Source organism: Simochromis diagramma, unplaced genomic scaffold, assembly GCF_900408965.1.
Source record: "Simochromis diagramma unplaced genomic scaffold, fSimDia1.1 OVJJ01000293.1, whole genome shotgun sequence".
In the NCBI taxonomy this organism is placed as follows: domain Eukaryota; kingdom Metazoa; phylum Chordata; class Actinopteri; order Cichliformes; family Cichlidae; genus Simochromis; species Simochromis diagramma.
Genome location: NW_024386801.1, coordinates 8099017 through 8125394, shown reverse-complemented (window position 1 = coordinate 8125394; position 26378 = coordinate 8099017). Strand labels below are relative to the sequence as shown.

The 26378-nt window shown below is 39.5% G+C and overlaps 1 protein-coding gene across 1 annotated transcript; it reads left to right on the top strand.

Annotated features, from left to right (window-relative positions):
* Positions 1-1352: 1352 nt before the first annotated feature.
* LOC120729724 (hepatocyte growth factor) lies at positions 1353-20824 on the top strand. Its single transcript, XM_040025547.1, has 18 exons — positions 1353-1516; positions 3985-4141; positions 4406-4518; positions 5104-5218; positions 6863-7011; positions 8590-8710; positions 9658-9776; positions 13182-13347; positions 13444-13577; positions 14377-14470; positions 15612-15742; positions 16610-16639; positions 17131-17236; positions 17802-17876; positions 18010-18159; positions 18250-18356; positions 18516-18658; positions 19198-20824. The coding sequence occupies exons 1-18, from the start codon at positions 1465-1467 to the stop codon at positions 19369-19371; spliced, it is 2136 nt and encodes a 711-aa protein (XP_039881481.1). The 5' UTR covers positions 1353-1464; the 3' UTR covers positions 19372-20824.
* The last annotated feature ends 5554 nt before the right edge of the window (positions 20825-26378 follow it).

The window sequence follows — 26378 nt, the reverse complement described above, 5'->3', positions numbered from 1 at the left end:
GAATGTGAGTTCTGGAAAGACAAAAGAGAGAGAGAAAAAAAAGTTGGAATCAATCTCCCTCAAGCATACAGTGTGTGGTTTAGTTATATGTGGATGTAGATGAGATATGGTACACAAAGAAAGAGAGTAAAGAAAGGGAGCTTGAGCATTACTCCAGTGAAAGTATCTGACTCATGCCTGATTGTTTATTATTGCAAATGACTGTAGTCCTCTCAGGAAGCCACAGGAGTATTACTCATTGCACCAAAGAGAAGATAGCGATGTAGTCTGTCTCCCCTTAGACATTTATTCGTCTATTGGTCTGTTTTTGTTTTGCACACATGGTATGATTTGAAAGAAAATACCGGGAATTCCCATAATGCAGCAAGCCCCTGCCTTGTGATAACTTACATGATGTCTCTTTACTGCGCTTCTCATCAGGCTCCTATCCAAGGACTGCTCTGTGACTGCTGCATTGAAGGTATTTAGAGAAAAGCCAGCTAAGTGTCATGCCTGCTGTCTTGTGCTGTCGTCACTGGAAATAGACATGTCACTCAGGAGATGGATGCAATGTCTTCATGCACCCCCACCAGTAATTTCACTACTTAGAGAAAGAAGTAAAGTAGCATAAACAACCTCCCTGTCCTTTGCATCCCCATTAGGTTTATCTTTGTTGACAAGTGCCTGCTGATATCTGTTTTGTTTTGGACGCAGTGTTCCCTGGTGAGGTTGTAAAAAAGCAGAGTGAAAAGGGTCCAAAAAGATGACTGAGTAGTAAAAGGTGAGCGAGAGTGAGATAGGTAAAGAATCCGCAGAACAAAACATTTAAAATAATGGGGTTTTTCGCAGACTTGTAGGAACGCATACTGCAGTCTGTCCAAATGTATAACTGTGGTAGCACTGCTTTTCAATTAGATTTTGAGGTCTTCATAGTCTATGAAATTTATGGATTACAGCAGAAAATGTTTCCCAAAATTTGCCAAAATAGCAGAATCATTTTTCCTTCCTTCTAGACATTAAAACTTTTTTTTAATTATAAGAAAGTAACCCTCGGTGGAGGGTGTTAAGGAAGAAAAAGAAAGAAAAAGAAAGAGAGGATGTAATATTTCCTAAACCACGGGTCTGAAGACGCAGATGCACGTTGCTCATATAAAGATCAGTTATTCAACGTTGTTACGGAAGAGATGGCAATGTGTGTGCGTGTGCTTACCTAATTGAAAATTGGTGGTGGTTAAAATAAAGGAAATGAGAGAAAAGAAAGAAAGAGAGAGGGGGGGGGTGGAGGGATAAGCAGACTCACACATCGAAAGAGAGAGAGAACAGAGGAGGGGAGGAGAGGGAGGGAGGGGTGACGCGGGGAAGTACTTAGAGAGAAGACGCATCATCTGTGCAGTGGTGGGAGCAACATCTCCTGGTTGCAGTCCGACAGCAACGCGAGCAGCTTTTCCGACTTGTTTCCAGAAACCGTTGTTGCGTGACGAGACCATGTGGATTTACAAGGTCGTTTTCGGATTCGTTTTCGTCGTTTCTTGCTCTGGTAAGTTTGCCGAAAACTACTCACAACTGCTCCCGTTGCTGCCCAACGTGTGACACCAGAGCCAGCGTGTGAGCGCACTGGTTTGCGCTCCCTGCACAACAAACAGTCAAGCACGAGTTAGGAGTGCCTTGAATCATCTGATTTTATTACTGTCGCTGCGATGTTCGGATAATAACACATTCGTCTTGTGTTTAACTCTGTATAGGTGTGTTATTAATGCAATCTGGTGGTGCGCGATTTATGGGTTAGCGTTACTTAGAGTCAAAACACATCCCTGGCAGTATTTTTTAAGACTGGACTTCAGTGAAAAGAGATTCTTTTGCTAAGAGCAATTACAGAGCTTTTTCATTCTAACTCACTACCAGAGCTCATTGGACTATACAGTATCGCTTTGAAATTTAGCTGAATGAACACTGGGTAGGTGATAAGAAAAAAAAACATCTGCTTATACGCTAACCCACTGTCACCTAAAGTGACCTGTTAAAATCCAATCAATCGTGCAGTCACCCTCTAGCTGAGTGCAACTTTCGCGGTTCATTGCTTCTTGGCACTCAGCCGGTCAACTCAAGCTGACGAGCGGACAAACACTAGGCCTCTGGTACTCTGTGATCCCCAGCTTGCTTACCACATAGTAAACTATCCAGACACTGAATCTGAAATCAACTCTGATGTGTGACGTCTTCCCTTCAAGTGATTCAACGATTTTTGTTTGTATGTTCTCTATGTGTTTGTGTGTGTGTCAGCCTCGATTTCATTTGGGGCCAGCGACAAATGACTGCGCATCCCATTGGACGCTGTAAACCTAATGGGATGCACAGTTAAAGCAGACTTCTTCACACATAAAGTATTGTGCAAAAGGCTTGAGTCACTGCTCATTTCTTTATAATTTAGCAGGAAAATGGGGAAATAGGTGCAGTGATTTATTGAAACGTTTGCAAACATAAATGGAAATATGGTTTTTGAAAGCAAGAACAGCGTTTGCACGATTCTTAGAAACTTGAAGTCAGTATTTGGTATGAGCACCTTTATTCTTCAACGCAGCCTGAACTCTTTTAGCCAAGCTCTCTTGCAATTCTGCAAGTAGTCTTCAGGAATAGTTCTCCAGGCTTCGTGTAGGTCATTCAAAGCTCTTCTATGGATGCTGCTTCAAAAATGTTGAGGTCCGGTCTCTGGGGAGGCCAATCCATGACTAATAGTGTTCCATGGTGTTTTTCTACAAGGTATACTTTTACTGCATTGGGAGTGTAGTTTTGATCATTGTCATGCTAAAAAAATGAAACTACTGTTAGTCAGATGCTTCCCATGGTGACCAAAATCTGTTGGTACTTTTATGCGTTCATTCAGCTCCAAACATTGACAGAGCATCCACTCTGTTTCACAGATGGCTGTAGACACTCACTAATGTACGTCTCTGCTGACCTCCATATTTATTTGGATCTGATTTCTCTTGTCACTCATATTCAGTCCAGTTCTTGCACATTATCTATGCATTTTCTCCTTGTTTCCCTTTCCTTAAATATGGCTTTTAAAAGCCAGCCTCCCACTGAGGCTATTTCAGATGAGGCTTTGGTGAGCAGTAGAGAGAGCCGCTAAAGGGCCAAAATGCATTTCTCAGGTCCTGTGTCAGGTCTTTTTTTTTTTTTTTTTTTGCAGTTTTACAGTTGTTTTTGTTTTTTCATTCCCTAAGGCCATGGCTTTTTTAAAGACTTCTTCTTTTGTCTTCCATCTGTCCAGTTTCCTCAGTTTTTTTTAAATGTGCACATCAAGCCAGATATGCAAAAGCTTTTTGGGAATCATCTTGTTGGTGCAAAAATACTATTACAGAGTGCACAAGATGCATTTTTAAATTGTTTTGCTAAGTTGTCTGTTACATGTAGACACAATATTGTTTTATTGCTTGGTGTAAGTGCTTTTTTTTCTAAGGGTTGAATGATTCATAGTTTTTTTGTTTGTTAAGTGACTAAACACACAAAAAGAAAATATTTCTGTGAAAATGATCACAAACAAGGACTGGAGTGAAAATAACTGAAAAAGAAAAAAACTGAAAGATATGCAGAAAGTCTGAAGAATTAAGACCACTTAAAATTAAATGAAAGTCTGGCTCTTTGCAAAATAAAAAGAAATGAGGTGTTTGAGACGTTTTCTAGACAGTCTCATCAGCAGACAACAAAGAATACTTTGTTTGTGTGAATTCATTTTATTATTATTATTACTAGAAGTAGTATTTAGTATCCCTTGTGTTAATATATACAATTTAGAATGGGCAGACTAAGACTACTTTTGTCATGGATGTAGAGCCAGACAAGTCTGTAGACTGTCATAAAGCTATCTGTCCGTGTTCAACCACAACAGCATCAGGCCCTTCCTAATGATGCTCTCTCTACCTATAGTTGAGTCTCATTAATAATGTAAAATGTCAAATTAATGCTACTCAGTAATTGTGACCACATTTTGTAATTGTGTATCAGAAGGCAGAAGAAATGCTCTCCAGGACTACCAGAAAACTGACAGCATTCAACTGATGGTCCATTCTGATTCCTCCCACCTGACCAAAAGCAGGAAGCTGAGCTTATCGAAGTGTGCTAAAGCCTGCAGCCGCAACAAAAGGCTCCCCTTTACCTGCAGGTTTGTCCATGCTAATGTCATTACCCTTTCAGTTTCAGGATATTACTTTGGTAACATGGGAATGGCTTTCAGTTCATCTTACTTAATTAATGTTTGCATGATGCATGAATTTTGATGTTTAGTTTAGCAGGCCTCTTTGTGTACTCACAGAATCCCTGTGTTACTGGTTTCCTTTTACTTCAAGATGTCATAAAACTGACCATCATTATTCTCACTCTCCCTCCTGTTTTCTCTTCCTCCTTTCCAATCCTCTTTATTCTCTAGAGCATTTGTGTATGATCATAAAAACAGGAAATGCCAGTGGCTGTCCTTCGACAGGAACTCACCAGGAGTTCAGAGCCAGCAGAACATGAACTACCAACTCTATGAGAAGAAAGGTGCTCTACATTTCCATGTTTTTGCTCACCCAGCTGATACATACACAACAAGTGTCTCTGACTCTCAGAAAAAACACATCCTTGAGGTAGCCTTTCTTTCAATAGACACCACTGCTTCTGTAGAGGTTTTGTTGATTTACATTTTTTAGAAAAAAATAATATCCATTTCATAACAATTTATGCTAGAGTGATTTTAGCTCCGTGATGATGGGAACCCTCTGGGGGGAAGACTAGGAAGGGCAAGGACTATTGGCGTGTTTATTGGGTTGGGCCACATCATGGTTCATTTTCTGTCATTAAGCGGTGTTTATGTAAATAATGGAAATTCCCACCCGTTTTCAATCACACTGACCACAACTGTGAACTGCGAACATGCCGGCTGTGTAACATATTTTTTACTGAGTCCAGATTTTTAAAGATGATTAGGAAAGCAGATTTGACTTTTGGCATTGTCGCATCTCCGTTAAGCTCAGTGTTTCAGATGAAAATCTCCTTCTGTCTGTTTTCTCTATTATCTGTTCTGGCTCTGTATGCAAAGCACTTATCACATTTACAAGACCATTCTCTGTGTCTGTCTTATTTCAGACTATGTTAGAGAATGCATTGTAGGAACAGGGCAGAGTTACAGGGGGCGGAGGTCAGTGACTGTGAGTGGGATCCTGTGCCAGGCCTGGGCTTCTCCTGTTCCTCATGAGCACAAGTAAGAATCTGATGTACTTTACACCACAATGTCAAACAAAATAGTGTTATAAGCTCTTTCTTACTGTTAGTTTTGGCCTGCTAGTAATGCAATTAGCTAGTAGCTAGAGGCTGGTCTGTATGTGTGCATATGTATATATGAGTATGATATATTAGGGGTTGATTAGGCTCCTGGGAGCAGTCATTCATCAGAACTGACCTCATTGTAACGCCTTACACAGTCACAGATCATTTCCTGCTGTGGACCTACTGTTTATCTAGATGTGTATGTAGTGTGAATTCAAGTGTGTGTATTTTACTTTTACTGGCATATGCCACATTTGGTTAAATCTAAGTTCTAGGTATGTCCCCTAAATATCTAAATCTATTATTTTAAAGTTAAAATAATAAGATGCCAGTAAAAGATGACAAAAGTGAAATTTGTACTGATCTCGGTTACATTGCACAGTGCAGTTGCATAATTTTTTACCCAGTAAGCAACAATATAGTTACATTAATCTAAGCCTATATGACTAAGATCCACTGTAGACTTAATAGCGACAGAGAGAGCTATGTGCTTCCTTGAAAATCAAAGACGACTGTACTGTACACTAGCCATACTTTATTGCTGAACCCTATGCTACCTCCTCTCTCTTTTGTTTTTAAACTGTTTTCCTCTTTTTTCCACATTGTTGGAATTCTGTTCATTATTCTCTTTATCACTTTCATATTTAAAGGTAATCCAAGATTGAAAGATAGCCACCAATTTCCTGATTTCCAAAACAAAGAGCACATGAATAGTGTTGAACCTTCAGTAAAAAAGAAAAATCCCACTGCCCTTTCTCCTCAGAGATTTAAAACGACTTTGAAAGGCTTTGTAGTGTCGAATCAAAGCCGGCAGTGTACGTTTGCACCTCCAGTGAACCTGCTTTATCAGGCCGTTATTAACTTTTCTGTAAATCAGGTAATTAAACCCAGGCACTTTGTATGTTTTATCAGTTCACTTACAGACATGGGAAATTGACATACACGCAAGCACAGATTAATGCACGCACATACACACAGACACAAGTTCAAATAGCATTTTTATCAGTGTAAGGTTTCCCCCTCCATAGATTGCCCACCAAAGACTTCTCATTTTTGTACCTGTCATTACCAAATCTAGTGAAGGACTATTTCATAGCTTTATCTTTTCCCCATCATGTGGAAAAACACCGCTTGTCTAACAAGCTATGCTTTCTGTGTCCATCATCACAGCTGGTGACTACAGCCATGTGCTTCCCTGATGTAAAAGATATGAGTCATTTGTCAGTATGTTTATGTTACGTCCACCAACGCCAACCTCATGGAGAACTAACTTTGCTTTTAAGTATTAACCTGTTTTCCCTAAAAAAAGACTGTTGTGTCACTGATGATTCAGTCCTTTGGCATAGTTGTCAGTAACTTTTATTTTTGTTAATTTCCACTGGTGGTGTTTACAGAGCAGCACTCTTGTAAATGAGCAAGGAGAAGTCATTCTGTCAGAGATTAAAACCAGAGACCACAAACTGTGACCTTTTGGTGTTTTTCAAAAAGAAGTTGCTCTGCATGCGAGCCGAAACGCTGTATTTGGCAGCAGGTCTTGGTACATGTGTTTGTTTTTTAACTGCAGCTCTGCTTCTGACAGATTCACGTCTAAGAGGTTCAGGAAGACGGACCTCCGGGAAAACTACTGTCGCAACCCAGACAACTCTGCTGTTGGCCCATGGTGCTTTACCACTGACCCTCGGCCACACTTCAGACATGAGGAGTGTGGCATACCACAGTGTTCAGAGGGTGGGTTTTACACACAGGCACACACGTTTGCAGAAATATATCAGTGTTTATATGAGCACATATTAATGTTAAAATAATACCCATTCTGCAATCTGCATTATCTCATCAATTGAGGCTTGATAGCCTGAAACGAGCTCCGGCAAACTAGGCAATCATATAGTTGGACTAAGCAAGTTCACCTAAACTGTGCTCTCTTGTGATATCTATCTATCTATATGTGTGTGCGTGTGTTACTTGCTGAGGCCAACTGCAGCTGTTTCCAGGTGTGTGGTTCAGTTTACACTGTCCTCTCTCATTCCATCAGGCTCAGGGTTTGTAAAGGGTTTGAACCTGAGGAAGCGGGTGTTGGAATGTTACGGGATATTAATCCCCCTGTCGTCTACTCAACATCAATTGTTAGCCATTATATCCATCCCTGTGGCATACATGTGGTTGTGATGAAAGAAGAGGGCCTCCTCAGCATGTTTTAGCCTTTATGTTATATCGCACAATGTTACTGTCAGGCACTGAAGGAGGGGATGATAATGACCTCTGTTATCTAATCCTCGGGGATTCATGCTGTCAGAGGGGTTGTTTCCTCAGCATGCATGGCACTGGATCACTTTAATGAGGCGCCAGGTTGTGGTTGGGTAGGACAAAATGGGAATCCTTCTTGCTCTTTAACTGACACAAGTTGTACAACAAAGATAATGACATTTTATTTTGATAAAAAGCCTGTGCTCTCCCAGTAAAAAAATGACTGGGAGGGTTTCTCCTGAAATTAAGTGGTCCTAATAGGAAACATACACACAGACACGCAAACATGGCGTGTACAAGCACAAATACATGTGCAGCCTGTGGACTCACAAACATCTGTTTCCAATCTGGATCCTTGCTGTTGTTCACACTAGACAGTGTATTCTACTCACCAGGCAGAAAATGAGGCTTTGTCTTTATCCAAGAAACTTTTTAATGTTTGCATCCATATTTTAAATGTCTTTGTTTATAACGAGTCTTCATTAAAGCTGAAGTATGCAAGAATAAAGTACTTTGATTGGCCAAAACTGATCATTATGATATACAGTGGAACCCCGGCTTACGAAGTCCCCATTTAACGAAACGCCACCTCTTCCTCCACCAAGAACTTCGTTTCCAGCCAGCATCGCCTCACTCAAAAGGCGATGGAAAAAGGTGCTTCGACTTACGAAAGACCCTCTGGAACGAATTATTTTCGTAAGTCGGGGTTCCACTGTAGTAGGTGTGGAAATCCAGTTCTTGCACAGCCCAGTTGAAAATCTTGTATGGTGAAAGGCTGTTAACGACTTGTTTGTCTAGTGTAACAAACAAAAAAATGTTGCTTATCCCACTTTAAGTATTATGTTATCAAAATGTTTAGTTCAAAATGTTGCTTAACAGTTTGGGAATCTAATATTAAACACTAAAGTGTATTCAATTTGATCTTCAGCTCTATTCCTTTGTCAGCCCATGGCTATCCTGCTAAAAAAAACACACCTCTCATTTATATTCTGGATATATGATTTTTCATTGATCAACTTAGCATTTTTCTAAGATATGTGCATGTGTTTTTCTGCTGTATAGTTGAGTGTATCAACTGTATTGGCGAGGATTACAGAGGACCAATGGACCACACAGAAAGTGGAAAAGAATGCCAGCGGTGGGACTTGGATGACCCACACAAACACCTGTACCACCCCAAGAGGTGATGCTCACAAGTGCACACACACAGATACACACTTACCTCTGCAGCGCACAAAATTTGTGCAAGCTCAATCACATCTACTTGCATGCATGCTTATAGCATGAGAATACATTATGTTTTAAAAGGTTCATAAAATAATTCAATGTAGTTTAGCTGCACTTACTTTGGTGATGAAGTGATTTGGATTCAGTTAGTGAAAACCTTCCCCAAAGGAATAATATTGGAATCCAGTGTGTGTTTATGTGGGTTTTTTTTGTGTATTTAACAATAATATGTTGGGAAAATGCTTCATTTTGACTTAATTGTCCCAAATTGCTTTAAACTCTCAGACTTGGGCCTAAGCTGTTATTCATTTATACCTGTTTTAAGGTTTCATATATTTTAATCTATATTATTATTCGTTGCACGATCTTCAAAAAGTGTGTGTACACGTCAGCTGTGTGCATCTGTGTCAAGACAGCTAGTGGGATGGCAGGTGGTCTGGATTAGTGGGGACTCGTTAACACATCCTTAATCATCCCACTGTTTATGTAAACGAGATCCCAGACTGCTCATAGCACTAATGTAATGAGAGGGTCCCACTGCCTGATACTTCATGCCTAGTGGCTACAGGCCTGAAGGGATGTAGGACTTTGGGATGACTTACTGTAGAACACCTGTAGTGGTGCAACTCATTATCTTCCTCACTCCCCTGAGCTCAGAAGAGTTATTAGTGTGTCGGTTACATGCAATGAATTGTCTCTCAACTATTTTGCACTGCTTGTGAATCAGCAGGAAAATAGAAACATGGATCTCTTGACAGGGATCTCTTGACTTTCAGAATATAGTGGCAGTTAACATCCTCATGAGTCCTCCAAGTGTGTGATAGTTGTTTTATATTTTATTTATTTGCAATGCTTTTAAGTCTTGTTTCTGCTTACATATTTTTTCTGCCTGTTTTGTATTAGGTACCCTGACAAAGGCCTGGATGATAACTATTGTAGAAACCCAGACGGACGCCAAAGACCCTGGTGCTTTACCACAGACCCAAATACACCCTGGGAGTACTGCAACATCACAGTTTGCAGTGAGCATATATTCATGTTTGTTTGTGTGTGGTTGAATCCATTTCCATTTGTCATGCATGTTACGGAGCAATCTATGCCCTTCTGTTAGTGACAGTGTTGCTGCTCAGCGCGGGTCGACAAAGTATGACTGACTGCAGCAAAATTTACTGCTTCCTGTACCTTTCATTTTACCATTCCTCCCCTCTTCCTGGCTAATGCTAAAGAATATACAAACACACACTCACCCACCCACACAAACAGATGCAGAGCCCCCCTCCCCTCCCTCTTAGGGTTGGCTCTCTGTTATGTCTTCTCTGATAGCCAGAATGTTTATTTTTTTCCCTGCACCACTGGCTTTCTGTTTATTGTTCTATGCCAGCTCTTATGTGTGGTAGTCAAACTGCACAGGTCTGAATTACTGCTCTACATTAACCTCGTGTTACACATGCAGACACAACACCAGGGTCACACACACTACAAGCAGATCATTTACACCTTATACATTTAGTGCAAACGGTGTGATTGATGTTTAAGAGATCGTGTGTGCGTCACATCTGGCTTTGGCTTTGTGTGTCTTTGCACTTGTAGTAAACCAGCAAACACTGCGTGCTTGGAGTTCACCCTGCAATCAGTGACAAGTCAGACACTGGATTCTTCAAGAACATAAAATAGAAACAGAGCTGGTGTTGTTGTTGGACTCTGCTTTATTCTCTTTAGTCTGTGACCGGCCTGCTTTCCTGCTAGAAGCATCAGCAGTCCTGGCTCCATGTTTACTAGATGGCACTCCACCATGTGGACCCAGTGATTCACTGTTCTCTCCCCCTTATTTTCTCCTCTCTAAAAATTGTCTTCTACCCAGGGCATTCAACCCTTCTCTCACTCTTTCTCTATTATGGGAGCTTTTTGGGAACAGACCAAGTTTACGACCCAGTTAGTCTTAATCAAAACAAGGCACACAGAGACAACCAGATAAAGTGTTCATTTGATAAGGCCCCTTCTTTTGTTTACTGTCAAACTAGTTCAAATCTATTTTTATGCATCTACTATGCACAGCAAATCTCTGTTTTAGAGACTTGAAGATCTGGCGCTTTGTACATTTTCGGGTACAGTCGTGTAATGCTCAGGTTAATGAACTTGTAGCACTATCTAATGAGGATCTCCGTGAAGACAAGTACAGCAGACTCAATTTCGTGCCTTGGTTATCTTTTTGAGCCTAGCTAAACTGTATTCTTTCAAAACCACAGCTATTCTGTTGATGTCAGATGTCAGTCAGTGTACTAAGAGTATTTGGCACCATTTCAAATACACTGTCACACTGAATACATCTATAATCCTGGCTGTTTGCTACTATTGACATCACTGTGCACTAATACAAAGTGGATGTATCTTGAGATCGGGGAATGATAAAACCTGGGGATGAGGACAGTGTCATTTTTAGGCCAACTAATTTGGCTGCCATCAGAGCAAATTGTTTGTTGCAGTCTGAATTGTAGGTGTTGGCAGTTGGGAGACTGAATTCTGCACATTGAGGGTCTAAATTTACCAGGAGGCAATTTACCCCCCAACCCCCCAAAAAAGTGCCCCATTGGCAAGCTGTACGCAGCAAAATCTCCAGTGCTGATTTTCTAACACTGGAATATTTCTAACATTTTGAGTTATTTTCCAGTGTTAGAAAATCAGCACTGCTCAGTGTTAGCCATTGTTAATCTTCAAAACTGACTAGGTTACTTTTAAACATATAACACTGTCAAAAGTGTTAATTTAACACTCAACAGTGTTGTATTTAACACTCAGAGGTGTGGACCCATATAGACACTCTCCAGTGTTAATTTAACACTGGAGATTTTGCTGTGTACTTTTCTGAACATACATACATTTTTATGGCAGAGCATGCAACACTAATCAGTGTAACTGTATCTATTATATTAATGTTTTCCACAGCAATGTTACACAAACACACTTTTTGTTTGACTTCAGTTCACAGTTACCAATTTTTTTTGCAGAGGATGGCATTCAGACTAACATATTTTGATATATTGGTAGACTCATTTGTTTGTTTCGTGTTAAAATGCAAATTACAACAGTGGCAGAACCTTGACCCTGTGGAAGTTCCTGAAACATCTTCCTGGAAAATCATTCATGGAGAACGATATACAAATTTCAGGCAAATAAAAAACCTCCTGAGGGTTTTTCAACTTTTTATACAGTTCAAAGTTACCATAAGTTATTTAGTTTTCATCACTTTTTTTTCTCTTACCGCTCTCATTTCACTGATCTGTAACTCACAGCAATTGTTTTCAAAATTTCTTCATACACCATTTAAACTAAATAAGCTTTTATCAGTTCTTCACCATCTCTGTGCACAGTGTAAATTAGGTGGCCAAACTTTTCACACTGTCTTTTTTTCTATGTTAGTGCAATCCTAAATGGTAAATTTGAGCAGATTCAAACTAGCCCCATTCAGTGTTGCCAACTCCCCAGTAAGGAAAATCGCTATTGGTTGTCCTAAAAGTCGCTAGAAGTCGCTAAATGACGTCATCGCCTAATTTGCATAATTGGTCATGCTAATCTAATATTAACCTATGTTGTTGGAGAGAGAAATAACATCGTGGAAGAGACATAAAGTGAGTAAAAAACGTCCTAAATGCATTTAGAGTTTATTTAGAACTACAAATTAAATTTCTTTTAGCAATTATTGTTTTTTTTAATATCACAATTCCAACCCTGCTCCTTTACCCGGGCTTGGACCGGCAAAAGTGACCCGAAATAGGCACTCTGGTGGAGTTACTTTGTGTGTGTGTGTTTATAAGTAATTATATTAAACCTTGTGATCCACAAAACAGCATAAGAGTAAAAGAGTAAAAGAAGAACTGACTGCGTTACAGCACCCGCTGCTTGTTGAGAGTAAAAGTGATACGCGCTTTCACGTCTTTTTTAGCGACTTTTTTTAGAGAAAAAGTCGCTAAGGGGTCTGAAAACTCGCTAAATATAGCGACAAAGTCGCTAAGTTGGCAACACTGGCCCCATTTATACACTGTAGTTGAGGCATTTAAAATTAATTTTCATATGCATTTCATATTGCCTTATGCATTAATTGCATTTTTTTTTTCAGCATTATATATGTTGAGGGAAACAACCACGATTTTAAGAGTTGGGTTAGCCCTCAGTTGTGGTTGGTAGTGTTTAATTCTCCTCATATACCAGAGATGATCCTCATATCGAAGAGGATTTGTTTATCTAACATATGTAAATAAAGACTGACTTTTGGGGGTTATGCTGAAACATCTTTAGTTGCAAGAGCACAAGATCTTGAGCCTAAATTACTAAGCTTTCTATATACTATACTATCCTTGCTATATTTTGGTTTGCCTTTTGGTTTGTTTAAGAACATGTGTTATTATTAATTTTTTGTCTATATTTTTTAGAAACCCCTCCTAAAAGTAATGTGGTGGAAACAACTGAGTGTTACCAGGGCAGAGGAGAGGGTTACAGGGGAGCAGTAGATATGACACCCACTGGACTTACCTGCCAGCGCTGGGACTCTCAGTATCCCCATAACCATACATTCCTGCCTGAAGCCTACCCCTGCAAGTGAGTCAGAAACTTACATGATACAACCATCCACTCACTCACCCTTGCACTTACATTTTAGCAGATTACAGCATGACTTTCTCTTGTGTTTTCCAGGGACCTGAGAGAGAACTTCTGTCGAAATCCAGATGGCCAAGAATTCCCCTGGTGCTTCACTACAGACCCAAGAGTCCGCACAATGTCCTGCATTAATATCCCTCAGTGTGGCACCCAAAACAGGCTTGTCAGCGGTGAGAGACTCAACGGATTTATTTGGCTTTGACAGGAGCAAGGGAAAAGACAATTTTCTCTCCATCGGAAGCAGATAAATGCGCATATTCTGAGAGAGATCTTGTAACCACACACATCCCAGCGGAAAGCTGTTGCCCTGTAAGAGTGTGGGAAGGACTGACCACCATGTATCACACAAATAAAATCTGACAGCAACTCAGGATGGTCAGTTCTTACTGGCCACTAAAAAAAGATCGAAAGATTAGTGCTGTTTGAGATTCTTTTCGAGGTAGATTTAGAAGTTCTACATGCAGATCTATAGCTGAGTAGGCAAATTCAGATTCCCTAAGGGATTTTAACGGATATTCTTTCGAGACTGAGTGGGCTTGAATTGGAATTATAAAACCACTCTGAGGCTATCTTGTGGTTTACGCTTGAGAGTTCAATACATTCCCATATACAAAATACTGTAAATTAAATGAAGGGTAACAAACAGCTAAAAAAAATTATGAACGGCGGTATTTTTCTCATTTATCATTGTCAAGGATTACTTTTGTGTTTCCAGCCAAGCATAAAGTAGGACCACTACAACAACTACGATAGCTCAGCTAAGGGTTGTGTATTCTTTTGCTCATATTTGAACACAATTCACAGTTTTTTTTTTACTCTAGCTTTTCAGTTGAACAGCACCACAAGCATAATTGTACATTTATAGAGACTGTTTTGCATATTTTTGTTTAAAGCCCTTATTTGTTTGCACACGCAGTATGTGTCCAGACAGCCTATCTAATTCTTCTATCTCATTTTGTCCAAATCCAGACTGCTATGAAAGATTTGGAGAAAATTACCAAGGACAGCAGTCAAGGACTAGATCAAACCTGCCCTGTGCTCCCTGGAGAGACCACAGCAACAGGTCAGCCCACTGGATCTCTGCTACTTCCTAATCACTTTCCCAAACTTCACTATGATGTAGAAAACAGACTTGCACCATTAATAAAACTGTAGACAAGCACTACTGGCTAAAATAGACATTTAAATTGTCACACCGGTCCACAACATGTTAACCCACAGACCCCAACAAAGTGTAGGAGATTTTAAGGCACTCAGTGAGACAAGAAGAAGAAAGAAAACACAAATTTTGAACAGAAGACGACCTTGTGCACGACAGTCCTGCTATGCAAGTGTAGCTGAGTTTTCTAGAACCATGTGTGCAAATCTGAAACATGGTGTTGTTTTAGGGAGGCACTTTGTAAGTGACCTCTACTTAAGTCTCGCTGTTGTTAGTCAGTCAAGGCAAGCCACTTGTTCTCAGAGGAGAAAACAACTCCTAGCCTCCCCTACAGCTTTTTTATGGCTTGAGAAGCATTTTCCTGAAAATGACCCAGCTGAGCAAGAAAGACTCCCAGAGATAACTTGGCTGGGCGATGCACTCTTTACAACTCACCCTTGACCCTAAATCTGCTCCTTTACAGGAACACTTCAAAGCCACTCAACCCCACTGTATGGCTCCTTGTAATGGGTCAAAAGCTGGGGTTAGGAAGTCAGAGAGAGAGCTGGCTACTCCAGAAGGATAATATAAATAAACATGAATTTTAAACCCTTGATTGCTATGATTTCACCACCTTATTAGTTAAGGAATTTGGTGTGAGAAGGAATTTAGTTTGTGGTTTTAAAATTGTAGCGAGAATGCTTCATGTGTGGGATACGTCTGCATGAGTATTAGATATGTGAATGTAGGTGGGAGCATACTGTCTAAGTGAGTAATTCCTTTGCAAATCACCTCATTATCTTGTCTGGAGGGAGAGAGCCTACACAGCTGTGTATTTAACGGTCCAAATCCTATCTGGCTAAATTCATTCAGCTTTTTACACATAGTTATAAATCAGTAGAGATCCTTTTTTTAACTGTCAAAACAAGACAAATTATCTGCTTAAACTAAAAGAAAGAACGAAAGCAAGGGAGAGGTTTCTTTTGTTTTCACATTGTCTTTGGGGCTTAATAAATGTTGATGAAAGATTTGTTAAGGGATCATTCGGGTTTCTGTGTTTGCTCAGTGGTGAGAGGGGCATGCCGACGGCTGGCCTGGAAGGAAACTACTGTCGAAATCCTGATAAAGACAAACATGGTCCCTGGTGTTACACCAACAATTCTGCCATACCCTGGGACTACTGCAATGTGAAACCATGTGAGTGTCAACCCATACACTATGAGCACTGACACACACACAGAAACATAAAAGTCACTTAGATAATGTGTAATTGAAGCTTTATCATAGTTCTAGAGAAAAGACTGAGCTAGTGTTTTTTGTTTTCACTTCTGTTTCTTTCTCTCTCACTCTAACACACACACACACACACACACACACAGAGGGAGAATAATTTGGAGTGGGTAAGTCTGTCTATACTCACAGGAGATCCATAGTCATCAGGAAGCCTGAGGGTTTTTGTATGGAGCCAGAGGCATCATGCTTGCAACTAGCTTATAAAAGTTTATGAATCTTTTTCTTCTTTTTTACACTTTTTTACACTTTTAACTACAAGACCATACCCTTGTTGTATTTCCCGTTTTAGGATTCCTTCTCACTTACTGTTTTGTAAATAACTGTGTTACAATTCTGATTTGTTATTTAATATATTATCCTTGCCATCTGTTATCTTGCCGAGCCTCCATTAGTGGTGTGAATAATGCATCCATGTTTGATTACTTGACGTGAGCAGATTATGAGAATATAAATTAATTCATGACTCCTGACCTTAAAACTATGAGAAAAGTGCTTTAAAGTATATAAATAAAACATAAGCAGTTGTGCTCTTGTGGCGTCTGTTACATCTAAAAATCTAAAATTAGGAAGCAGCTTTAACCTACAGACACACTGCAACCCTTTTAAGGCATGTTGCATTCAATTAAACATGACATGGAAAACAAACTCATTGGCTCTGGTAGCTGTTGCTCTATGCTCACTGTGAAATTTACACCCCTGTGTGAGGTTGGCTCTTACCTTGTATGAGTTAATGCGCCCTGATCCCTTGCTTGTCTCCTTGCCTCTCTGCAGGTAATGCTTCACAGAACACCATCCAACTGGGTGAGAGTCTCTCTGTGCTCATCTGTCTGCCTGTGTGTGCGAGTGGCTCAGTTGCTGAACTGTATTTGATTGGCTACAGAACTTGATGGGGTGCTTTTTATGTCCAGCTATAATGATGCATGAGATAATGAGGTTGTGGTGGCATCTGTTTCCCTTTCTGTGTGTCTCTGTTGGTCTTTCTGTGTTACTTTGTACTCTTTTTCACATAGTAATTGAAGAACAAATGATGAATCCTCTGCTCTCTTGACATACAGAGTTCAGAATACAAATGGGTTCTGTTAACATTTTCAGTAATCACCTTAATTATCGGCCTCATCAGTTAATGTTCTTATGATGATGATTGAGCTGCGTCGTTAGGCAGCTCGAGTGCCTCTTGTATTGTGACTATGTAAACAATATATGTCCGTGTTAACTACAGTGTCATTGTGTCTGTGACCGTGTCTTTATGGCTAAAATTTAATGTATATTTTATTTGCGCTCTCACTTTCCAGGTGAGGAGGCTTCTGTGAGCTGTTTTGTCCATAAGACAACGAGGATCGTAGGAGGAAGTCCAATGAGCATATCAGAAGGCAGCTGGATGGTCAGCATACAGAAAGGGTATGGCATTTAGCATTCGACACATTTTCCTCTACTAAAGAACAGTGGAGGATCCTGCCCAGACTATTCTTGAATTGATTAAAAAAAATCTGAAGGGTTGCTTATTCTTTTTCTTTTTATCTTGTCGACTGCTGAAAATTTAGGATTTATGTACAACATATGTTTGTTTTTGCTTTGATCCTTGACATTTATGATCAGTCAGCATGTACATATAGAAAAGAAACAGGGTTAAGAAAACAGATTACCACTGTAAGAAGTTCACTTATAATACTCTTATTTCTCTGAACAACATAAGGATTAGCCTATTAAGCCAGATTCCTTAAACACAATGACTGTCTAGAACATAATTATTAGTTGTGTGCTTATATATTGGTGAAGTTTCAGATGTATTGACGAAGAGCTTGTGATGTGATTCTATTAATTGTATTGTCAGGTTGTCATAGTATGATTACAAGCTTTCTCCCTGAGATTTTCTCCCCAAAGTGGCGCAGTTTCAGGTCATGTATGCTGTGGGATGTCATAGATTTGACCTCAATATAATATTTGTGTTTTGTACTGTTCTCAGATCAATGCACTGGTGTGGCGGTTCACTAATACGAGACGAGTGGGTGCTTACTGACAGAGAGTGCTTCTCCTCATGGTAATGTTGTCTCCCTTTTTGGTTTTTGGAGTAGGGTGATTAAAAAGTTAAAGGATTTGAGCAGTTTTAACCCTAAGAATGATAACTGTGCAGTATTTCCAACTGTATTAACCTTTTTCTTTTGCCTGTTCAGTGTTCCGAACCTCAGCGAGTATCGAGTGTGGCTGGGGGTCTCTGATATTCGAGAGGGCGCTCCTGACTGGTCTAAGAGGCAGGAAGTCAGTATAGCCCATGTAATATGTGGCCCTGAGGGCTCCAGCTTAGCCCTCCTAAGGCTCTCTAAGTGAGTGCCTGGAAAAATAATCTCATTGATATATTGATATATTTTTCTGTACTTGTGATGCTAATCATATTTTGTAAATATGTTTTTCAGGCCTGCCCTTCCTGCAGACAATGTCCATACGATTCAGCTACCTGTGGCTGGGTGCAGCATCCCAGAAGGAACAATATGTAAAATGTATGGATGGGGAGAGACCAAAGGTACTGATATTATATATTGGATTATAGTATACATACCTATTTTCTGGTTCTTATGCTTGCAATATGTTAACCCTGGGTTCTTCTTAACATTGTGTTGCACTGTATTATATTTACTACAACAAAACACAGGCAATGAAGTGCAATTTTTAACTCTTTCAGGCACTGGTTATGAAGATATGCTAAAGGCAGTGGAACTGCCCATTGTCAGGAATAACCGGTGTAGAGAAATGCACAGAGGAAACCTTCACATCACCACCAACAAGATCTGTGCAGGAGGGAAGAGGAATGAGGGAGTGTGTGAGGTAAACTGTTGTAAACAGTTTGTATTGTTTTCCTAAAGAAGTGTTTTGGTATTTACACACAGGGCAAATAACTGTTTTAGTGATCAGAAGGAAAAGTGCTCACTAGAATTCATACAGTGCACTCAAACCGTGTTGGTAAACAAGAACAGGCTTTTACTCCTATGGATAAAGTAATTGTTCCCAGTGTGAATCTACGTGGGCATTAGCGCCTTTGTTTAACACAGTGCTTCCAAAGCCCAGTTTGATCTAAATCTCAAACAAATGTTATGTGAATCCGTGGGCTTAGTATTCAGTCAGTTGTAAATAGAGCAGCTGGAGACTGTTGCGCTAAATTTCATCAGCTATCAAAGACTTGATTTTGTGGTTTCTGGCTTTAGAAAAGAGCTGCCCATGTTTGGATATAATATCTATAACAGAACAATTTCATTTGAGTGTCAGAAACGTAAAACATTAATGTTAGCTGTTTAAAACTACGGACAAAGAAAAATGTGCTATAAATTTAATCTTTCTTTTTTTTTTTCTTCTTTTTTTTGTCACAGAGGGACTATGGAGGCCCTCTGGTGTGTCAGGATGGGTATATCAGGGTTATTGTTGGAGTAAGTGTCCATGGCAGAGGCTGTGCTCGGGCCAACCAGCCTAGCATCTTCATTAACGTGCCCTTCTACACGCAATGGATCTACAAGGTTTTCAAATATTACCCCAACACCGTCTAGAAACGTAACCGAGAATGAAAAAAGTTTGGGGGACTAAATCTGACCAAGACCACCAGTGGTGCATGCAGGATGCCTGGTTTATATGTTTTGCATACTTACACAGTCCAGATCAATAGGAAATTGATCCAAGGATGTACTTACACTATGATGTAATATTTAAAGTATCAACAAGAATATTCAGATTCTAAAAGGCACTGATGGCAGTAGAGTGGATGTTTTATCTTAGACATATGGTAAGAAAGTCAAGAAACAACAAAGTATGGCTTTGACTGAGTTGGGAGCAGAACAGACAAACATACACATATATGTATATATTTTTTTTATCCAATTCACATTTTCCTTTGGGTAGCAGTTCCACCATAATTGTGTATGTGTGTATGTAATTACTCTTGATTCCTGGCATTACTTGAATATTTTAAATACCAAATTCGGTGGTTCAGCAGCTGCTTTTGTAGAGTACGTCAATGGGCCACTTAGAAAACTATCCAGTGGTAGGGCAACGTTAAGGACACTATGACGAGCTTTGATAAAGTGGTCCTTACTGTACATACTATTTTAATGAGTGTGTTTGTGACACTCTTAATTCATTTAGGTCTTATAGATCTATTATAAGAGAACTCAGATGTTGGGGTGGATATAAAGTGTGCTATCTCAGTGTTTTAGCTTTTAGCCACATTTCTGTTTCATTGTGGTGTCAAATAAACAGAAATACCTAAATAAACTGCATCTTCAGTGTTCTTCTCCTAACACAGTACACCTGACTGAAAGATGCTCTTTGCTTTCTGTGTAAAAAAAATGAGTGTATGGTTACCCAGTCTTCACAGGATCTGAAAAACATGTATTTTTTTTTCCTTTTATGTGTGCACAAAAGTTCTTTCTGTACAGAATATAATATTTCGTTTAAAAAAAAAAGTTGAATAGTCATTGGTATGTCTGTTTTTTATGTTTGTTTTTTATGTCTGTGTATGTGCAGAGGGAGAGTGAGTTTTGCCTGTGAGCCTGTGCACGTTTAAGCCAGAACTGAATCCACTCTCATACCTTGGCAGACCCTTATTTTAATTCCACCCTAGATATTAGCGTGTCAGAGTCTGCTGTTTCCAACTCTTGTGGATGGGATGTGGTCTTTGTAACATTACTGTCTGTGATGGGTTTCACTGTGATGACTGAACAGCCCTTGAAACAACTTGACACACTTCTTTTTCCAGTGTCAGTGATTGAGATGGCTTTACAGCTACATTATTTTTGCATGAGTGAGAAAAATGGTCTGTGTGTGAATGTGTGCACACTAAAAGATTCTGCAAGCTGCTATATTCCACAGACTGTACAGTAATGCCTTATAATATAAAATGTGTATTGTATTGAGTGCATTTACTATGAGCGTGAAATGTTAAACCCAGTTTCAGCATTATTTTCAAATGATGCCTGTCATTATATTAAACTCTTTTTCTACTTATCTGTGAATTGAATTTTAATTTCATGTTTTAAATGTTGCATTCTTTGCATTCTGAGTACAAACGTGCATAATTGCAGTCAGTTTGCTGCATAATTAATAGAACAGAGGTTGGTTGTTGTATTTCACTACCAGAAGATGGCACCATGGTAGCATAGAGACTGTGAGGACGAATTTGTAATCTTGCTAATCTCTCTTTCTCCCTCTTTCTCACACACACACACAGACACACACAATCCATACAGCCACATTCACTTTCAATTGCACACACAAAGTGGCATATACTCACACACACCACTGGTTCCAGCCATGTAGCTGTTCCTGATAAAAACACTACACCAAAATAGCCGAATTTTGGTGTCACCACATTCAGAGTTTAATAGAGTGGGAGTGTGAGATAAATATGAGGGGGCACGAGAGTATATGTGTGAATGCGAGTGTTAGAAATAGAACGCATTAAGGTGAAAGAGAGCAGCTACTGCGAGCTGGAGATTAAACGCTGAATCCATTGATGCTGTATTAAGAAACTTATGGAGCAAGCAGAAAATGCTCTGGGATCGACACTTTCCGTTGCAACGTGTGTGCTGCTTGCTGATGCTGAGACAACACACACAGACACGCGCGCACACACTCGCACTTATGGCTGGGACAGTACAGTATCTGTGATAATGCATACTGTAGGCATCAAAGAAATATGACGTGTAAGAAGTTTGCTTTCATGTGCAGGTCAGCAGGGTGAAAGGAAAGACATGGAAATGTAGATATAAACGAGCAGATAAACACAAGGACACCGGTCCCCTCCCCGCTCACCCCCTCTGTGCTACAGCATGCAGGAGGCTAATGATCCACTGAACATGGTTTGTGTCACGGCTGTTCGCTCTGGCATGGAAGCACAGTCTACAAGACATAGGGTAAAGAAAATGATTAAGAGCAATAATCAATTTTCAAACAACGATTAGTTGTCGACAGTGCTGCGATGTGACAACTTGAGGAGTAAAATGAGACACTTTTATCTTTCTCTATCTGGCTGGCCATTGAAATTCAAACACAGTAGCAGGATAGTCTCACATGCTGCCACAGTTGGCTGACGACTCCAGGCAGAGATCTGCTCCTCAATCCCTCTGTATGTGTGTCTTACGTATGCGACTAAATGAAAGAGAGGGAGTGGCTAGAAGAGAAAGATGGAAAATGAGAGAGGGACTGATTATTCCAGAGAAAGGCTTTTATAAGCCACAAGACTCCCATTACAGATCATTATGTTTCAGATTTAGTTAAGAATATCTTTCGTAATCTAATTGGGTTGTCTTTGTAATGTCATTTAACCTCTTTTTAGGCACTTTCACTTCTCTCTGTGGAGTCGTCGGTTTTGGGCCTCTGTTATACCTGTGTGTATTCGAGTATGCTTGTGCGCGCGTGCGTGTGTGTGCCCATTTCCGATTGTCAGATTATTATTACTTCCAAGTGTAGGCTTACAAGAGTGTAGAGAGGAAATCTGATCATATCTAAGCTTTTGAAAGTATCTTTCTCCTGTCAGGATTTCACCTTGTAAAATGACACACCTTTCCATCCCAATACCAACACTACCTGATACTTTTCATAGTATGTTCAGTTAAAAAACACACAAATGCACCCACACTGGACAGCCATACATAGCAAAGCGAATAGTAAAATACATCATTGTCAAATAAATTTGAATAAAGCTCATTTTTACTAAAACTGGAAAGTTCCCATTGTTATGAGTCCCACATAAAAAAAAAAGAGAATATAAGAAACAATAACAAATGGGATGCAATTGAGTTTTCCAGAAATTCTAACAGGTACAATGGTCTACAAACAATCAGCAAACACAGCAGAGCACATTGCCCATGAAATTAACTCTCCACATCAGCTCAGCTTCTGATCTTCTAGACACTGACTGAATAACTGTTTGATTCACATCTTATTGTAGAAATGTTTGAAAATGAGCGAGAAGAGGTAGTAGCAAGCAAACTACAAGAAGGCACAGATTATTTTTCAATCAATTTAGTCAAGTGTTTTCCTTCTTAAAGCAAGTACACAATCTTGTTATACTTACCACTTGTATAGTTTTGCTCATTTTTGACCTGGATTAGCATGTTTGGAATCATCTGCTGAAGGATTTTCTTTTTTAATTTTACATTTAATGCTAATTTGTTTCATTCAGTGTTTCATTAAAAGTGATGGGAATAACGGTGTTACAACTAACGGCGTTACTAACGGTGTTACTTTTTTCAGTAACGAGTAATCTCACTAATTACTATTCCTATCGTTACAACGCCGTTACCGTTACTAACAAGAAAATGCGGCGCGGTCGCGTTACTATTTTTCAACAAACAGACGGTTGAAGCTGTGTTCAGCTTACTGCATCTTATATCAGTTGCACGGAAGTAGCTGTCTGCACAAGTAATCTGGGCGCAACAGCTTTAAGCAGCTGCGCGCCCTGCCGCGGACAGCAATCACGATCACTTTTTGGCACAACACCTGGAGCGAATGGGGCAAAACAATCGCATGAGTGCTGCTGTTTGACTGAGAAAGAATAAAGTAGTCGTGGTAAGCCAATCACATGACCACTTTAGGATGACAAAGCAACAATGCGATATATATACCAGTTTTTAAATTGTGTTGATAGGCCACATAAAACCAGAGTCATGATAAACAATATATATGCGGCGTTTTTTCCTCAATAGTTTCGTCACGTTTAAAGTCTAAGGACAGCGCTAGCAAGCACTCTCTGCTTAAGACCAAAAAATACAAAAACAAAACAAAAAACAGCCCTTTCGTGTTGGTGGATAAATGTACCATGTCGACCAATCAAAAAATGATATGGCAACATGACATTTGGTTGTTTAGGAAGAGGGGGAAGTTTTAGGAGTGACGGCGAGATCTCCTCAGCTCTTTCTGGGATAGTGGCGCGGCTGCCCCTCTGTTGGTCTTCCTTGATCTCTTGTGTTCTGAGGGGCTCTGGATGTCTGGAGTTTTGATCTCCTCCATACCTGCTTCATGCCCTGGTGGATGGGGCTGTGGCCCCCCACACCCTCTAGCACATAGGTGTCAAACTCTGGCCCGCGGGCCAAATTTGGCCCACAGCCTAATTACATTTGGCCCGCGAAGCCATACCAGATTACTATTAGAGCTGGCCTACTGGTATTATACAGCTAATATATATATATATATTGTTTAGTATTAAGCTTTGCTTGTTCCATATAATCAGTTTTTCAGCAAAACATGTTTGAGTCCATAAGAAAAGATTCATTCTTATATCTGGAGGAATAAATATATTTCAATAAATATTAACGTTAGCCCGCGACTTTGTTCCAGTTTTGAATTTTGGCCCACTGTGTATTTGAGTTTGACACCCCTGCTCTAGCAGATCATTACATGAAGGAACCTTTTAAATACAAGCGCGCTTATGCTCACAGGTGTACACATGGGTGCTCACACACAAACTACACCCTTTTTGGCTCCTACCTCAAAGCACACTGTGTGCTGTCGATCTTACGTGCTGCACAATAATGTTTAATATTTAGTATTTACTGTTATATTCCCATAGATCATCGTGATGTTGTTTATTATGTTGCTCTTTTTTTTTCTTCTGCTTGTTTTCTCTTTTTTCTTTCTCAACAGGTGATCCAGGTGATTGATATATGTATTTTTTGTCTGCTTATTTTGTTGGTTTTTGTTTTTTGCCCTTTATCACCTTTCCTCTTTCCCTCTTTTTCTCCCCTTTTCTTTTCCCCAGTCAAGTCTGTCCCTTATTTAGCAAGTAAAAATACAATAAAATAAACAATAAAAGGTGAATCAAATAGACCATTACGACAAGGCTGGGATGGTCCATTTGGTAAAGCAAATCCGTTGGGCATCTTTCTTCGCCTTTAGACAATAATTCTGATGGCAAAAGAGCCAAACGGGACAGACCAAAAAAAAAAAAGAGTGAGAGCAGAAAGAGAGAGAGAGAGAGAAAGACAGCAGAAAAATGTTTGTGGTTGTTACAGTAAAAATCTAACTTTTTCTACTCTGATTTTATGTTTTTGGTCTGATTTTAGATCAATTATGTTAATACAGTATGTCAAAATGAAAACATAACTTTAAATTCAGACATTTGAGGTTGTGCTGAAAAGAATGATACCAAACATGGCAAAGTAAATAGTTTTTAAAGGTGAAATGTAGAGGAAACATCAAAAGTAGTCAAAAATGGCCAATTATACCCTGGACCCCAGAGGCTTAAACGTTTTTTTTAAAATAACGCAATAGTTACTTTTCAAGTAATTAATTACTTTTAGAATATTGTAACTCAGTTACTAACTCAGTTACTTTTTTGAGGAAGTAACTAGTAACTATAATTAATTACTTTTTCAAAGTAACTAGCCCAACACTGTTTATTAACAACAACATGATTATGTGTAATCTGAGAGGAGTGACTTGTGGCAATGAACAGAGAACCTTAACCTGATGCTGCATTTCTTCCTAGGCCACGTCCACGGGTATTTTTGAAAATGGAGATTTCCCGTTTTCATTATTAAAAAAAAATCCCGTCCACACGTAAATGCAAAAACGAAGGAAAACGCTGCTAGGAACATGCCAAAGCAACAGGTGGCGATATATTCCTAACCGTGTAGAAATGTTGGCGAATCAGAAGTCTAGAAGCCTGGGTGGGAAAGAGTAAACAAGGATGGCGCGTTGAAGCAGAACTGAGTCGTATGTGTGGAGGGACAGAAACTGTGTGTGTATATGTAAGCATTTAAGCACTGCAGAGAGTAAAGTTAACAGTAACAGTATTTTATCTAAGTCCGCCATTGTAGAAATTCATTTCACCGAAACAATAACGTGGCGCACAGTGTGACGTCAAAAAAGGGGCACACCTCTGACGCTGCGTTTTCTCCGTTTTCCTCATGTGTTCTCACCTGTGTTCAGTTTGTTTTTTTTAACAAATTAGCTCCACTCTTCCTCGCCTTTCCAGTTTGACACAGTTGATAAAATTAGCATCAACCGATGAAAACAATAAGGCATTTAGCAGCTAATAGGAAGCTACCCCTCCAAAAAATTTGTGGAAACCAAAATAGACTTACAAGGAACATGGAATAATACTGCAGCGATTGTGTGCTGCTGAATGTGTAAAAAAGTCATTTTATTTATGGGTTGGTTGCTGTTTTAGTGTTTGTCTGTGTGTGCAGCTTTCCAATTGTATTGGCGTAATGATTGGATTTGTTCTAGATGGATAGTGACAGTGTTGTTGGAGAGTTTCACTACACTAAAATTAGTAGTGCCATTAGAGCCATTAAATAATGTGTTAATTATATCTGTAGAAATGAAAGCAGAGCAACAATGTCTGTATAACCAGGACCTTTAGAACCAGTTAAGCATCCATATTTTTAATAATTGTGATCACAAATGTTTTAAAACTGTACAGTGGCAAAATCAGTGTGGCAACAAAACAGCGTTTAGAAAAGTTAGCTAATATCCAGATACTGTCTTTCATATTTTTTATTGAGAAATCTGACAAAGGCTCTATTTTTGCTTAGCAATTGCTTTCTCTCTTTTT